A 17543-nucleotide genomic window follows, 5' to 3' on the forward strand; every position below is an offset into this window, starting at 1 on the left:
ATCTCTTCCTGGGATGGAGGGAAGAGAAACACGGAGGGATGGACGGGGTCCTGGCCTGGAAGAGAAGAAAAACAACTAGTTATTTGCAGGATGGTCAAGGTTTGATCCCGGTAAATTTATCGTGCCTAACTGAGGTTTCTTCTATTTCACGGAGTCTGTTGTAAGATTCACCACATCACAACCTTCATCTCAATGGAGTTGCTTTTCACCTTCGGTTCGCATAGATGGAAACAAATGCTCAGCATTACATTTCTGGTCATTGGAAGGCATTGACAGCATTGTTAAGGTATGTACCCATACTGAGTTTACTAATAATGTGGAATCACAGAATCATAGCATTGGAAGAGACCACAAAGGTCATCCAATCCAACCCCTTGCCATGCAGAAACACACAATTAAGACAATGCCAGATCTTCACTGCCTAGAAAGTTTCCTCTGTGGTCTCTTCCAAGAAACATCATTTGCATCTACTAGATTGGAGAAGTAATTGGCACCATGCATTCGTACACCTTTAGATTAGGGCTTTGGCTTAATGGTACAGGAATGGCTGCTCTCCTGGTGATGGCCTTAGGCCGAAACGTCATATGAAGGAAAGATGGTCTATTGCCAAAGTCCCTCACCAATGCCTATAGAGATTCTGAGTTTCTGAAATGTAGCTATGTCTGGTCAGGACTGTGCCTGGTTGCAGTTGGATGCACCCAAGATGGAACGGTGCCCCTTTATCATCTCTTCATGGAAGTACCATAGATACTTTTTGGAGCATAACTCCTCATGTTGGCTGGGGGATTCTGGGCATGGTTATCCAAAAAGTATCTTTTCCAAGCTGTGCAAGCATCAGGGGAAAAAACTGGACTAGAAGCCTTCTCCTGGGCTTCTCTTTGTTCTCTTACGTGTTTTTGGAGTGGATACATGTTCCATCCCAGGAGCTATAGTTTGCAATCCAAAGTGATGCAGCTCAGGCCGGGTTTATGACAGCAGCGGAAAGGTTGATAGGTGATTTAAAGGTACACACATACATACAAATAGGAATGGCCTAAACCTCCTCAAGGTACCAAATTCAGTTGATCTTGGATGCTAAACAGGGTCAGCCCTGGTTACTACTTTGATGGGAGACCACCAACAATATCAGGTGCTGGAGGTGACATTTCAGAGGAAGGAACTGGCAAAATATGCCGCCTCTAATATAGAAACCAGGTACACTATCTTCCCTTACATTCACATTTGGAAAACAGTCTAAGTCTTTATTCTTGAGAAAATGAATTGCATTGAGAGTAGGGGAGAGAACTATAAAAGAAGGACACTGGAATAATGAAACATGACAAACTGGTGTCATAAATATGAAATAAGACCAGTATAGAATCCAGTATTTCAGACACCAAGCTTGGAAGAATTACATTTTTCCCTATTACAGTCGGGGGATTCAGAGACTTATAGACCCAAAGTGTAACTTTTCCAAGTTCAAACATAGCGAAATGTGTCGGCCAGAATCCTGTATTCAGTACTGAAGGGGCACCTACATTGTAGAAATAATGCAGTTTGACACCACTTTAGTTGCCATGGCTCCATGCTATGGAATTTGGGGATTTGTAATTTTGAGAGGCACCAGCACTCTTTGGCAGAGAAGGCTCGAGACCTTGTAAAACTACAGATCCCAGGATTCCATAAGAGCCACAGCACTTAAAGTGGTGTCATACTGCATTCTTTCTACAATGTAGACACACTCCTAGTTAAGGGAATGACATTTCCACTAGGATTGGGAGGCAGGTCTGGCCAGGAGAGGTTACTCCATTAAGTATATTTAACAAAAGTAGCTGATACAGGATTTCAAGCATTATTTGGAAGGAAGCCCTACAAAGATCAGAATTTCCTTTCACATCGTCTTATCAGTCAAGTAAGTCAGGCTACAGTCTCAAAATGATTTATGGTACTCTGTCCCCATACACTTCAGTAGGATTGTCAAACTAAAATAGGCAAAGTACACTATATTTATGACTGGACAATAATTTAATTAATAATTGTAATCTAGTAAGATAAAAAGTAAAAGCCTGTTGGGTCTTAGTTGCAGTTAAAGGGAAGCATCGGTTTCAAGAAATACAGGACTTTTCACACAGCACAATAACAGCACTATATATCCCGCTTTTACCACCAAGGCAACCTCCTGCGAGATCCCAACGTCTGTCATTGGAGGAGGCACTACAGCTCTCTGGCTGGGAATTCTAAGTACTCCTCCTTCAACTGCAAATCTCAGACTTGAACCATTAGTTTCTTTTATTTATTTATTTGATTTATATCCCGCCTTTCTCCCCAGAGGGACCCAAGGCGGCTCACAGATCAAACCTTTACAATTACTAGAAAATTCAAACAGTTAAAATGTCCATATATAAAATCATATAAAATATACACAGTATAAAACGTAATATAAAATCGCATAAAATATAATTAGGTTTAAAAGCGACTAAAAACTCACCTGCTCCATAAGAAGTAAAATGACAAGTAAAATGGAAGCATGGTACCATGAGTGTCTACTGTGAAATGGCCTAATTATGAGACCTGCCACGCTGCGGAAATAAGGCTGCTTCACACCACTTTAAAGGTCATGGAATCCTGGGATTTGTAGTCTGGTAAGGTAGTCCACCTAGTCTGTCGGAGCACTCTGGCACTTCGCCAGACTACACATCCCAGGAGTCTGTAGCATAACATCATGGCAGTTAAGGTGGTGTCAAACTGCTTCATTTCGGCAGTGTGGATGCATCCTAGGTCACAGGTCTATTTTGACCCTCTTAAGCATAGGGGTTTTGAGTTTTATGGTACAATGTTTTTTCCAGCTTGGACCCATTTAACTTTTTGTTACACTGAAATGTCATTCAGAAAGTTGGCTTTGTGTGCATTTTAGCACCCTTTGTTCACTGTCTGCCCAAATAAGTTCCCCCCCAGACAACCTGCTATTTTTGCTTCCAAGTACAGTCAGCCCTCCGTATCCATGGGTTCCTTATCCACGGATTCAACCACTCACAATTTGAAAATATTTAAAAATATCTATAAATTCCGAAAAGCAAACCTTGATTTTGCCATTTTATATAAGTGGTGCCATTTTTATATGTTGAACGGGATTTGAGCATCCACAGGTTCTGGTATCCACAGGGTCCTGGAACCAAATTCCAGAAGATACCAAGGGTCCATTGTAGACCAAAAATTCCTTGTTTTAGATTGCCAAATCCCTAAGCAATGCATTACATGAACAGGCACAGTCTTGTTGTTCTAGCTAAGAGATCTGACAACTGTATCACAAAAATCTCAATTTAAGTCAATTTAAGTCAAATCGGCTACCTGGAGATACTGCAAGACACACTCCCTTTCTTGCTAGATTTGGCATCTACCAGTAAAAACGTTTTAGAGATTTTCAAACAACATGACATTAACCTGAAGTGCATCCAGAAACAGAGCAAAGAGTTTTATGGCAATTTCAAGGTGCATCTGATGAAGGGAGTTGTGACCCATGGCACTTTTATGCCAAATAAAACGAATTAGCCTTTCAGGGAATGGGATCCCTGAGGTTGACCTGAATTCGGAAGGAGAGAAGAGGGCAAAAAAAGTTGGAAATGTTACAATATTTTCATACAGACGGAAAAGAATATGCTGAATTCAGTGACTTACCAGTGACAGTCAGGTGGGTTCCACCTCCAAAGACGAACCACAGTGAGACACAGCAGAACAAAAACCTCCCCACCATTCACAGCATTGGTAGATCATGGAGACCAGCCAGAAGAAGGGCATCCCATAAGGGAACAGAGTAGACAATAGCGCACCAGTTCTTAAGATGAAGTGTTTCCCTTTTCAAAGAAACTGGAGTACATCATGCAGTTTGGACTAGAAGTCATGCCATGCTCTGTTTAAGTTCTGAAGAAGGAACAGATGAAGTCCTGTTGGCCATCCATGAGCATCTCAGATGCTTCAAGTGGTTCCATGGAGCCTGGCCACAACCTGGATGGAGATCTGTCCAAAGGGATGCCTTAAACTATTATTTTTGGAGTCATTGAGGAGAACTGTAGAAGTGGTGCCAATGACTTTCTTAGTCTTGCAGATGTAGAATATGCTCCTTGAAAGAGGTCTTACATGGCCCTTTGTAGGGCAACAACACTTTGCCAATGCTCTGATTCATAGAAATTAATCTCAGTGCTCTGGACCATTGCTTTCAGAGTAAATATGAACTTCCCTAATGAAGGGATGGCCTACCTGAATGCTTAGTAAGTTAATGGATTAAAAATGAATTTGTTGGGTTGGTTTGAAAAGCTAGCCATGGATTTCCTTCACATTCAGAGGGAAAGATGCCCTTCCACCAATGTATACTTTTGTACCCCCAAAGTGGAGAGCTTAGTAAAGCTCTGCTTTCTTCCATCACATGTGTGTGCTCCCATGGGCAGTAGAAAATGTGGTTTTTCATATTATATGGGATCTGGATGTTTCTGAAGTGGAGTTTGAGCCCAATGAGGTAGCCTCATGGTTTTTGTGGTCCAACAATATGAAAATATCTTCAGTAGACTCATCAGGAACTGACCACAGGGAGCAGATTCCCTTATGTTTTTAATCTATGCAGCTCATTCAAGTGTCCATTTGGTCTTGGATGGATAGGCCGAGGTTAGTTAAAGTAATGGTTTGGGCCCAGGTTATTTGAAGGACCACTTCCCCCTTTATGAGCCCATTAAAGTACTAAGATCTTCTCTTTGTCCCATCACCCTCTCAGGCTTATTTGGTGGGAACAAGGGAGATAGGGTCTTCTTGGTGGCTGCTCCTGGCCTTTGCAACTCCCTTCCCATCTTCCTTGGCCTTCTCCCATCAGTAAGTGAACTCTTTCCTATGCCCTTATTTTTTAAGGAAATGACTGCAATGGGTTTTTAATAATACACTGGTTTTTTATATAAAATATCTTCTTTTTTTAAATGAATTTGAAAATGATTTTAATTCTATAGATTGTGTGTTTGTTTTAAAAGAATGACGTCACGGATGTTTTTGTCTGTTTTTCATATGCACTGGTTTCAATCATTTGTAAGCTGCCTTGAGTCTCACCATTGGGGGAAAAGGTGGGATATGAATGAATAAAACCATCATCATCATCATCATCATCATCATCATCATCATCATCATGGTCATCATTCTCCATGAGCTTCACTGGTGGTCTCCCAGTCAGCTAGTGGGATGGACCGTGTTCAAAGTTCAGTACAAGCTGATGTCCATGGAGTGACTATTATGCAGATTTGGCTTCAAATCAAAACTAGCTTGTCCATATGGCGACCCATCTCCTCCTGCACAGACACTTCAGGTGTAGCAGAAGAACGGACAACATTGAACCCTAGGACCATGTGTTGCCCCAAAGGCTATTGTTGCAACCCTTGACCTCTCTAGATGCGCTAAAGTGCAAATGAACCAGTACTTCCCAAACTTTGTGTGTTTTGGACTTCAACTCCCAGAAGCCCCAGCCAGCTTGGCCCAAAGTCAGGAATTCTGGAAGTCCAAAAACACATGGACGAGCAAAGTTTGAGAAGTACTGGTTCATTTGTTTGCTTGATGTAGTTGTCCTCGGAGGGCCTCTTACAAAAGTTGCATGGTCACAGTCCTATGTTGCAGGAGGATATCTGCGGGGGCATGGCGGCTTGAGGAGGCCATTAGGAGACTGCCGTTCCAGAAAGCTACATGAAGAGCTCCGAGGCAGGGATCTGTAAAAATGATGTGTTCCTTCCTAGAAATAGTGGGGGGACAGGGAGAGCAAATGGTGTGTTAACCGTGCATGGGTGTCTTGGATGTGGTCTGGAAAAATATGCTGGGGACTGTTTGCAGCAGTGCACAACCACCTATCAGAGCTGAGCCGAAACAGTTGTTTGGTTACAACTGTGTAGGATTTTTTGGACAGGAACAAGGAAAAGAGGCTTCCTCGAGTGCCCAAATGGTTTGCCTTTGAGATTGTTATACACTATGATTTGGGTGGGGAGGAGCACTATATTCTGTGCATGCCTTGGGTCAGTCAGTGTGAAAAGCCAGGGAACTGTGTCATCCTTTCAGCATGATGCTAAGTCCACCTTCCCTAGGAAAGTTCACTCTCCCTAGATAGAAAATGGAGAAGAATTGTGTATATTTGTGTGTGAGAGAGTATGCCATAAGACTGCTTCAGGACCCAACTTTGACTCCTCTGGGAAACCTGGAACAAGCTAAGCTGTTTATTCTGTACAAAAGGGAATCTGCCATGTGTGCACCTTGAGTGTTGTTGCATTAGACTTGGCTAGTCATTGTCAGAAACTAACAAGGCCTTGGTTTGATCCATGAGCATTCACCTGATGGTCTTATTTTCCTAATAAATTGGTTAAAAACAGGCACCAATAGCATTTATCAATTTTTATTAATGTGCTAACACTGGAAATTAAACATACAACAGAGGTTCCGGGAGTGCAGGGGATGTAGGGGATGGAACTAGGTTTGATAGAGATCAGCCTTTATCGATAAAGCTAGAATAAGGGTGGAATCAGAGAATACATTTGGACCTGGGTAGGAAACACTCTTTCTTCCAAGGAGATGGACTCATGAGGGCCACCATGGAGACATCCACCCTTCAAGAACACTCCGATCTGTTGACCTCCTTCTCAATGGTCTCGCTTTCATGGGTCACCTTGCAGGCGTACTTGTTGTGGCTTTTCCAGTCAGACTCACTCAGAGTCAGGTAACTGCTGGCCACGTACTTGTTCCCCTGTTTGACAGGTTTGGTGGTCTCCACGCCAGAAGAGATGGTGGTGCCATCGGCCTTCCATTCGACCTGGACGACGCCTGGGTGGAACTCATCCATCAGGCAGACCAAGGTGGCTTTGCTCTTGGTCTTGATCTCTTCCTGGGATGGAGGGAAGAGAAACACGGAGGGATGGACGGGGTTCTGGTCTGGAAGAGAAGAAAAACAACTAGTTATTTGCAGGATGGTCAAGGAAACAAGGAGGGACAGATGGGTGCTTGACCTGGAACACAAGAGGAGGAATTGGTTATGTGACTTTGCAGGATGTTCAAAGTTTGATCCAAGCCAATTGGACTTCTCTGAAGATGCCAGATGCTTGTGAAACATCAGGAATAAACTCTTTTAAAACATGGCCACAGAGCCCGAAAAACCCACAAAAATCTACCCATTGGACTCAATTTATCACGCTTCATGTCTTGTAGATTTCATGGCGTCTAGGCTAAGTGTGACTAACTCTGGACCCATTTCATAACATCAGAATGTTGCTATCTGTGTAACTGAATGATTAAAGGATCTCAATGGAAGAGTAATGACTGCTAAGGCAACAGCTCATAAAATAATTAGAATCCGATCCTGGGATCCCATCGGAAGAATATTTCCTCCATTCATGACTATGACCTCTTTCAGAATTTTAAAGCAGGGTCTCCCTGCTTTTTCTATCAAGTCCATCTAATGATCTGAGAATGCTCAGATTTGAAGGATGCTTCCAATCTCTACAACAGTAGGTTACTGGTAAGTATTTTCAACATTTTCACTGTAAATTTTATACATGTAAGCTGATAAAGTATTCAAGTATGAATAGATTGCCCAAAGTTGGAAGCGAAACCATTCATGGGATGGTTAGGGCAGGTTCAGATTCATCTACCTGAAACTGGATCGGTTCCAGGTCCACCTGAAAGTAAGAGGATGGTGTCCCATCTACCCTCCCACATTTTGAGATGTGGTTCAACCTACATTCAGATCCAAACCCACACAATGCTCATCCAATCTCATTCCTGAAGCTCTTACATAAAATGGTTACTTGTTGGCTGAGAAGAGGAGAGTGCAAGTTAAAAGCAATGTTGAAAGCCCAAATTAGAAATGCAACACTCCCCATTTAGAGTTCCATCTGCTGCAACATATTAATATTGATTGATTGATGCAGACTTTGTATATGTATTCTCAAGTGATTCCTTAAAAACATACTTAGCATCTAGAGCAGTGGTTCCTAATCTTTGCTCTACTGGATGTTTTCAACTTCAGTTCCCAGTATTCATGACTGTTGGTCAAGCTAGCTGTGGCTTCTGGTGGCTGAAGTCCAAAACACCCAAAGGAACCATTGCTCTAGACCATTGGTGTTGTATGCCTTCAAGTCATTTCCGACTTATGGCGACCCTACCGTGAATCTATCACAGGGTTTTCTTGGCAGGTTGCCATCTTCTGAGGCTGAGAGAGTGTGACTTGCCCAAGGTCACCCAGTGGCTTTCCAGGCCGAGACAGGATTTGAATCTGGTCTCCAGAGTCACAGTCCAATGCTCAAACCACTACATCATGGACTCTTCAGATTCAAAGTGCATACTCTACCATCCTGAAGCCCATCCTCAGGATTCATTGTCGCCTATCAGCCCAGACTTTATGCTAGGCAACATGCATATCAGTTTTTAAATATATATATAATTTCAACAACCATACAAAATTCAGGTAATTGTATAGGTCCAAGGTGAGATGAATAAGTTCCATTGTGGGGTGAAGCACCTCTTCCTCCTTTGGTCCAAATGGTGGAGCTCCTCTATTTGGTTGGGAATGGACCAAGAAAGCCCTGAAACACATCCCACTCAAGGCGCATCTACTCTAGAAATCATGCAGTTTGACACCACTTTAAGAGCTGTAGCTCCATCCTATGGAGTCCTGGGACTTGTAGTTTTGCAAGGTCTTTAGCTTTCTCAGCCAAAGATGGTGGGCGCCTCACAAAAACTACAAATCCCAGGATTCTGTAAGGCGGAGGCATGGCAGTTAATGTGCCATCCAACTACGTTATTTCTATCGCGTAGATGCACCCACCGTGAATAATTTATTTTCACATAACTGAGATACATGGAAATGACAATCTCATTATTGATTATGTTGCACCGCCTATTACAGCAAATGATTTAGATACTTTCTCAAATCTAAGTTTTCACAAAACAAGAATATATGAAATCAACTATCTCACTCTTGATTGTGTTGTTTCACATATTTCTGTAAGAGAATATACAGTGAAACTGGACACGATGGCAGAAGGCTTTTGGTTGAATATTCCAAAATTCAGTGAGAGATCATTAAATCAATAGATCAATACATCAGACACATGGAAGTCCTATTTTCATCCAAACAGCAGCGATGAGAGAAGAGATGAGTTACTATTTCTCCCCAATGGTTATAACAATCCTTTTACATCTCCCCATGTAGTTCAGCTAAATGCATTGGGAAAAATACAGCCATGGAATAAGTACTGTATTGGGATGGATATATATTTTTAAATGGTTGAATAACATGTTGACTGAGTGTCAGGAAACTCCAGCGAGAAGAATCCTGGACTGGCGAGAGTCTTTGCAGTTTGGGACTTATTCTCTGGGGGGAAAATTGCTTATTGTATTTTTTAATTTTTTGTGCAGAAAACAGCATTTTGGGTGCAGAAAAATCCTATGTGTGCAGATCATTGCTGTGACCTGCACAGAAAATGCTGTTTTCTGTGCAGAAAAGTGTGCATTTTGCATGATCGAGTCCCCAACTGCAGCATTTTCTTCCGAGAAAATGTGGTTTTCTACACAGAAAATGCTGTTTTCTGCACATGAGCAAATTTTGTGCGGAATAAGAGCCAACATGGTGTACCAGTCTGAGTATTGGACTACGGCTCTGGAGACCGGCATCCACACTTGGACATGGAAACCCACTAGGCAACCGCAGGCAAGTCACACTCTCTCAACCTCAAAATGGCAATGGTACCCTCCCCCAAGAAAACAACGTTTCCAAGAAAAACATTTGATAGGGTTGCCATAAGTTGGAAACAACCCGAAGGCACGCAACAGCAACAACAAGTCCCAAACTACAAATGGTCTTTGAAAACGTCACAGTTTTGGAAGACTTTCTTGCAGCGGGAAGAACATTGCTAAAATTAGTTGTTACTTCCTTCAAGACCAACATTAGTGAAGAATATCAATACCATTTTTATTTACGTATCTATTTACTTCGCTTCTGTGCCGCCTTTCAAGATGGGAACCCAAGGCGGCTTACTACATATCTATAGTATACTTTTTGCCATGGTACCTTTTGTCAGAAGAAGGATATGGTTAAGAAAGACTTATTTCACCAGTTTTTACCAAAGTTAGAATCTGAAAGCGAAGAATTAAAGCATGATAGACAATTACAAGTCTCCCTAGGAAGTCTGAACTATACTGACCATATCATGGGCTGGAGATTGTACCTTTATGGTGCAGTTCTCCAAACACTTGTCATTGTGGTTGTGTGCCTTCAAGTAGTTTCTGGCTTATGGTGACCCTGGGGCTAACCTACAATAGGGTTTTCCGGAGCTGAGAGTGTGTGACTATGGGTTTCCAAAGCCTAGCTGGGAATCAAACCCTGATCTCCAGAGTCGTACTCCAATACTCAACCACTGCACCATGTTGGCTCTCTTTTGAGGACGCTTCCAGTCTTCGAATCAGTCAAAGATCTGAAATCTCCTCCACTTTTCAGAAAACAGATTGCGACCCTTTTGCTTTGGACCTCCAAATCCCCAAGAAAAAGTGGCAGTGCAACGTTTTTTTAAAAAGCAAACCTTGAAAGCTCAGTTACGAGAAAATTAGAAATCCCCATCAAAAATGATCTAAGCGACCCCACTAACCGCCTGAGGGACCACAACATCTCAAATGCTCCATCTAATATCTAATGCTCTGCTCTATTTTAATCTAACCCCATTAATGTGCCAACTTTGGGGTTTTAGCCAGAAAACAGGTTTGCGAAACACGTCGTCGTAACCTAAAAGTCTAGCGTTTAGATTCTAAACCAAGAGACAGACAAGGTTTCTTTCAACAGTATATTTACCCATGCTCTTGGATAGGCGGAAAGAGCGAGAAGGAAAAGCGGCATTTGAACACCCCACTTTGGCTAGGATTTAAAAGTCATCCTCAACCTAAGGTCAACTTGAAGTCAGAGAGGGAAAAAAGGTCAAAATGATGGAAAAGGTGCACAATTTTAGCAGCAAAGGCAAGGAATATAATCAATTCAGTGACTTACCAGTGACAGTCAGCTGGGTTCCTCCTCCGAACACCCACCACAGTGACACACGGCTGTACAAAAACCTACCTGAACAACCCAATATGGCCATCCACATTAATTCCATGTGGGATGAGAGAGGACGATTGGTTGCTTTCCTTAAGATTAGATGGTTCCCGTTTCCAAACAAGCAGCGCTGCATGGTGAAATTAGAAGGAAAAAAGAATATACCAATCTGGTTCATCTCTGAGCATAGATGAAGAAGATCCTCTGAGCTCTTGGGGTCTTTCAAGCAGATCATCCATTTCTGGATAAAAGGGACATGGCAGAGACTACCCTTTATTCATTACAGCTTGAGCCTCGGAGGGGAATTCTAGAAGCAGTTCCAATGGCTTATCAAGTCAAGGGGATGGAGATGATGTTTCTCAGAAGTGGTCACTCAGGTGACTTTGCAGGCAGGGAAGCTTTCTTTGTGCCCAGACTCTTTCATTTAAATTTAATGCACTGGACCTTTTCTCTTGTGTGACTTCCCTGTTAGCTGACACTATGTCTCAACTGTTAGCTAAACCAATTATAATTATAGGTGATATAGCTATAAACTCGACAGTTGGTTTTAGAAAGTTACCCCTGAATTTCACTTATGACGGAATTTAGGATGAAATATATCTTTCCCGCAAACTGGAGAAAAGATAATGAGCCCAAATGGCTTCTAGGCCTTTTATCTTTGCCTGTCTAGTTGGATGCAAGTCCCAGATATTTTGGAAGCAGGGGGAGTATTCTTATCCCAATAGCATTATACAGCCTTCACTGCAGACATAACAAGTTCTTTTGATTAGATTTATAAGGAGCTGACCATCAGATGAACAACTCCCTTCCTATTGTGAAGTTGAAGGCTTTCATGGCCAGCATCCACAGTTTTTTGTGGGATTTTTGGGCTATGCGGTCATGTTCTAGAAGAGTTTATTCCTGACGTTTCGCCAGCATCTGTGGATGGCATCTTCAGAGAATGCTGGCATGGAAGAGAGTAGGGTGTGGGTACACACACACACACACACACACTGTGTGACCTTGGGTGAGGAGGATCCCTTCCTATTCATCTTCATCCATCTTATGTAAGTCTATCCCAGGTAGTTAGCTTTTAGTTAATCAGACAGACCTATTTCCCAAAAAGTTATGATCTGTTGCTGACAATGGTGAAGAACATTTTCACTGCGTTCCTTTTACTTCCTTTGCTCCTATTATTATTGTTGTTGTTATTATTATTATTATTATTATTATTATTATTATTATTAACCAAATGGTCTTAGGAGTGTGGCCTAACCACACTCTGATGCTCCTTCAATGCCTCCTTAGCAAACCTCTTACAGAAAATGGAGACCTCTGACTCTAGCAATTCCTTTTTGTCCTCCTGCATGCCCCCCCCCCAAAAAAACCTTCACCCAACGAAGAAGCCAGGGCTCAAAAATCAAACATTATGTGTTCCACTTTTTTTGGGTTGAACCCCCCCCCCAAAAGATATACTTGCCATGTAGACTTTGGAGTTATGGAGCACTGTGTCCCCTAAGGTTCACTGGTGGTCTTCCATGGACCACATCCTGTTTCTTTTCAGTGAAAAGGAATGCCCAGTGGAATTATGACAGTGAAAGACCTTCACATAGTACCTTAATGGCCACCTAAGGTATAAGACCTAGGAAAATAGTCAATATGTTGTTCTAGTGCTTGGTGTGGAGGGTGCTAGCTGAGAGCTTCCTGGAATTGTAAGACTTTGGGCTAGGTTCTAGAATTATTTGATGACCTCCACTACAAATCACAACCACTGTGGGCATATGCCAACGCATGGCATAGTTTTCTTGAGATCAGACATCACTGTAAGTCTCTGCCTGGGTTAGATGCAGGGTGCCTTTAGACCATGCTATGGGTTCCTCAAGTTTATCCCAAGGCCGTGTTGGAATATTTCTATAGACTCTGTTGGATTTCTCCCAAGATACATAAAGTTACTTTTTTTGAATACACCTTTCAAAATCCCACAGCCACACTCTCCATGGAACATCCGGAATTATGATAAAAAATTAACATTTCACCCTTGCGTATTTATTCTACACAGAAGTAGTGAAGCTGGTCAAACCGTGGTATTTGTCCTACAGCCTTTGTTGTCAGGAAATTGCAAATGGTGTTTTTAGTGTAGACTTTGTCTCTCATTTTTTGGCACTAATGTCAATTTGATTAATTAAAACCTCCTTTGTAACTCTTTAGAGATATGATATTGTGAAATTAGGTGTGCACCATGGTCACAGTCCATCTTCTATTGTTTTGTCTGGAAAGGAGGCAGGATAAAACAGAGAGAAGAAGCACACCCCAGAATTCCATAGCATTGGAGCATGGATGTTAAAGTGGTGTCAAACTGCTTTATTTCTGCAGCTCCGGTTTCTTATTTTCCATGATACATAGGCCTTGGGAAGCAATGGAGCCCTCTGTGAGCACCAGAGGTTGGAGACTGAACTCTGAAGACAGATAAGACGGACCAGAGGTATGGGAATGCTATTTACTTATCATAAGCCTAGTCATTTGTTTTGTGGCTCAGATATCAATATAGGACTATCCGTTGCCAACCACTCAGGTGGGTTCTCCAGATAATGCTTCCATGGCGTGTTCTTCTAACAGGAGGTATGGCACTGCAACTAGTAGGAAAACCCATGGTGGACTTCATTCATGGATCCCTTCACTGCATTTGTACACAACAGCCTGGGCAGTCTTCTTCTGACCTATGCCCACATACAATCATATATGCTTTTGGAAAACCCTCAAACAACCAGGATGAGACTTAAGGCACAATGTGGAGAACACCCATATCAAAATCTTTTGGTTAATCCTGACTACAGTATACTTGATGAATTAGTTGGCTTTACCTATGTGTTGGTCGGCCATTGAACAATGGATCTGTTGGGTCTACTCCAGTTGGGAGCAACTAATAGGGAGCAACTGCGGAAAAGGTAGACCCATCAGCCTGAGTCCTCTTGGAGTCTCCAATTGGAGTTGACCCATTTAATCAATGGGATTTGCACACATTGTGACTCACCATTCAACAACTAATTCGATGGGTCTATTCTAGTTGGTCCTACTAATGGGATCCATGAAATGGTTAGTGACATCCAACCCCATGTTGGACCTTCTGTTTATGCAGATTTCCATTTCGCCTTGTTGCCTTTTCTCCCAAAAGAAGACGCGCAAGACCTGGGAGTGTAAATATGACAAGACTGTCCAAAGAAAGGAAAAGAAATGGTGCGTCAATGGAGTCTGATTAATTTTGATTCAGCTCCATTTTGGGAGAAAGGTGGGATATGTAGTTTAGTTTTAAGGAAGGGGGATAAGGAGTTTATTTGATTTTACTGAAGTATGTAGTTATGAATTTTATGTATGTATTTTTATTGTTGTAACCCACCTCAATCTTATGGGAGAGGCAGAATAAAAATAAAAATTATTATTATTATTATTATTATTATTATTAGAAATCAAATCAATAAATTACTACAAAAACTATTGGGAGCAATTGAAAGGTCCCAAAGCTGAGTCCTAGAGCCAGTGTGACCCTATGTCCACCACCCTTTTACTCTGGACACATGCAGGGAACACAACATAGAACTGACAAAGATTGTCTCTGTGTGTCTGCATAGATGCAGTGGACCAACTTGAGCATTCATATTTCCATTCTTTGCAAAATCTGGAAGCGCAGGATCTTTTGTTGGTACAAAGCAGGGTTCTTCTAGGACTTTGTGAAGCTCTACTCCTCTTGCCTTGCTTTTGTTTGACTATGGTAGGAAATTGAGTGCTAAACTAGAGAGCCACTCTGCTATGGTCCAGCAGGGTTCTATTCAAGATCTCACATTCTTCAGTCATTTGGTCAATAAAAGCTACAAGTGAAGGATATTACATTTTATTGAAGTGCTAACAGAAGAAGGTCAAGTTTCCGTGAGGCAGAGGGTCGGGGGGGGGGGGGGGAAATAGATGAAGTGATACTAAACAGAATTAAAATGAGCATTTATCAACCAAAATAGCAATTGGGGAAATCAGAGAAGACACTTGGCCCCTTGGAGGACACACTCATTCTTCTGAGGAGGCAAGAGGGCCACCACAGAGACACCATTTAAGAACAATCTGATCTGTTGACCTCCTTCTCAATGGTCTCGCCTTCGTGGGTCACCTTGCAGGCGTACTTGTTGTGGCTTTTCCAGTCGGACTCACTCAGGGTCAGGTAACTGCTGGCCATGTACTTGTTCCCCTGTTTGAGAGGTTTGGCGGTCTCCACACCAGAAGAGATGGTGGTGCCATCGGCCTTCCATTCGACCTGGACAACGCCTGGGTAGAACTCATCCATCAGGCAGACCAAGGTGGCTTTGCTCTTGGTCTTGATCTCTTCCTGGGATGGCGGGAAGAGAAACACGGAAGGAGGTGCCGTTGGTTGACCTGGAAGACAATGGGAAATGTTGTTCAGTGATTGTCCGGCAGATTATTAAAAATGATTCAATAGTGATGACATGTTCTATGCCACAAAAACTGCAATCTGATTGTTGGATGCAACCACAGGGCAGAATTGCTTAATATAGGGTCCATACAGACAGGCCAAAATAAAGCTGCTTCGGGTTACTTTGGAGGTACGCTGTTTAAATGACACACGCGTCTTAAGAGGCCAGAAGCTGCACCAAAGCTGTGCTCTAGTCCTTAGGTCTGGAGCATGGCTTTGGCGTGGCTTCCAGACTCTTTGGATGCATGCATCATTTAAACAGCATAGCTCCAAAGTGACCTGAAGCAGCTTTGGCCTGTCTGTTTGGGCCCATAATCACTCAAGTTTGGATGGAAAACATTAGAAGAAAGCATGTTGCAAAAGCACCTCTGGAATAATAGGCCTTTTCTGTAAATAGGCATGTATCTTCAAGCATACTCAGAACTGAGGCACTGTCTGGAAGTTTGGAACATTTCCTTTCCAAGTTTCATCCTGATGCACTCCATCAAGAATCCATCATGCAGAAATGGAGGAGGCGCAATCCAATTTAGTTCCAAATAGAATACCCCCATTGAAACCAATGGGAACTACTTTAATGATAAAGTCCCATTCATCCCAATGGGTCTATGTTATTGGATTTGGCCTTTATCATGTTCCAAACTTGGCACATATACTTTCTTGGATTAACATCGCCCAGAATTCTCCCAAGGCCATGGCATCGTGTTTCCAAGCTTAGATCTCGCTCGGTATTGTCTGTCTATACTCTCCAGACAGGACTCTTTCCCCTGAGATGTCAGAGATTGAATCCGAAACTTTCTCCATACAATGTACAGACTAGGCCAATGAGACCAGATAACTCCAAACACAGAATTACAAGAAGCTGCCTTATAAGATGTCAGAACATTGGTTCGGCTTGTTCAGTATTGTCTACAGAGATGTGATATGGCTCTCTAACATTGTCTCCCAGCCCTGCCTGGAATTGCCAAGGATTTAATCTGAGATCTTTTGCATGCACATTTGGTGCTCCTTCCCTCAACCTAATACTCCTGATTCCTTTGGGAAAAGGCGGAATATAAATAAATTATTATTATTATTATTATTATTATTATTATTATTCATCCTTGTGAAACAGACCTAAGCTTCTTTTCTGAAGAAAATGCATGAATATCCCTTCCCTGTAACAGTTCGACCATTTTACTATTAGCACAATTGATCGTGCTTGTTTCCTTCTCTATGAAAATATTTGAGTTGTTCCATCATTTTTACCTTCTACAGTACTTTCCTTTCTTTCTCCAACTGTCCATAGCCTTAGGGTTCCCATCATTTAAATCCAGGGTGAGCCACGAATGGGAATTGATTTCTTAAAATCCTAGTCAAAGCACTGGGTTCGGAAATCATTTTCAGAAATCACCTTCCAAAAGAAAGGCAACCCTGCTCCCTAAGATGGTACAGTCATCCTGAAGACTGTACCACCTGCTTGCCTGCACCTGTCTGAATCAAGCCTTAAGTAGTTCCAAATAGAGTAGACCCATTGAAGTGGCGAGTCGATACTTCTGTTAAACCTAGTGATTCAATGGGTCTACACTAGTTGGGGCTAACAACAGGTTTCTGGCCTATAAATTAAGGTCAATGTTCTGAATGATACTTTGCCAAAACTAAACACAGATATAGGATGGGGGACACCTGGCTGAATGAAACTACATGTGAAAGGGATCTAGGAGTCCAAGTAGACCACAAGTTGAACATGAGTCAACAGTGCGATGCAGCAGCTAAAAAGGCCAATGCGATTTTAGGCTGCATCAATAGAAGTATAGTGTCTAGATCAAGGGAAGTAATAGTACCATTCTATTCTGCTCTGGTCAGGCCCCACCTGGATTATTGTGTCCAGTTCTGGGCACCACAATTCAAAAAGGATGTGGAGAAACTGGAGCGTGTCCAAAGGAGGGCGACTAAAATGGTGACGGGTCTGGAAACCATGTCCTATGAGGAACAACTTAGGGAGCTGGGGATGTTTAGCCTGAAGAAAAGAAGGTTAAGAGGTGATAT

The 17543-nt window shown here is 42.3% G+C and overlaps 2 protein-coding genes across 18 annotated transcripts in view; both read right to left on the reverse strand.

Annotated features, from left to right (window-relative positions):
• Window positions 1-17543, reverse strand: part of LOC121916567 (immunoglobulin lambda-1 light chain-like) — a 189793-nt gene that overhangs the window by 11802 nt on the left and 160448 nt on the right. For 6 of the 17 annotated variants that reach the window (XM_042441831.1, XM_042441842.1, XM_042441838.1 and 3 more), the window contains exons 3-4: window positions 11021-11058; window positions 6370-6918 (exon numbers count right to left, since the gene is read on the reverse strand). In XM_042441831.1, the coding sequence (XP_042297765.1) occupies window positions 6599-6918; window positions 11021-11058 (358 nt within the window). In that variant the 3' untranslated portion in view covers window positions 6370-6598. Of the gene's footprint in view, window positions 1-2; window positions 56-3654; window positions 3693-6369; window positions 6919-11020; window positions 11059-17543 lie in introns of those variants that run through there. The other 11 variants (XM_042441841.1, XM_042441847.1, XM_042441830.1 and 8 more) reach the window with 3 other exon arrangements.
• Window positions 14922-17543, reverse strand: part of LOC121916422 (immunoglobulin mu heavy chain-like) — a 21171-nt gene continuing 18549 nt past the window's right edge. The window contains exon 7 of the mRNA XM_042441453.1: window positions 14922-15460. Coding sequence (XP_042297387.1) covers window positions 15141-15460 — 320 coding nt within the window. The 3' untranslated portion in view covers window positions 14922-15140. The remainder of the gene's footprint in view (window positions 15461-17543) is intronic.

Source organism: Sceloporus undulatus, chromosome 10, assembly GCF_019175285.1.
Source record: "Sceloporus undulatus isolate JIND9_A2432 ecotype Alabama chromosome 10, SceUnd_v1.1, whole genome shotgun sequence".
Taxonomy (NCBI): Eukaryota; Metazoa; Chordata; class Lepidosauria; order Squamata; family Phrynosomatidae; genus Sceloporus; species Sceloporus undulatus.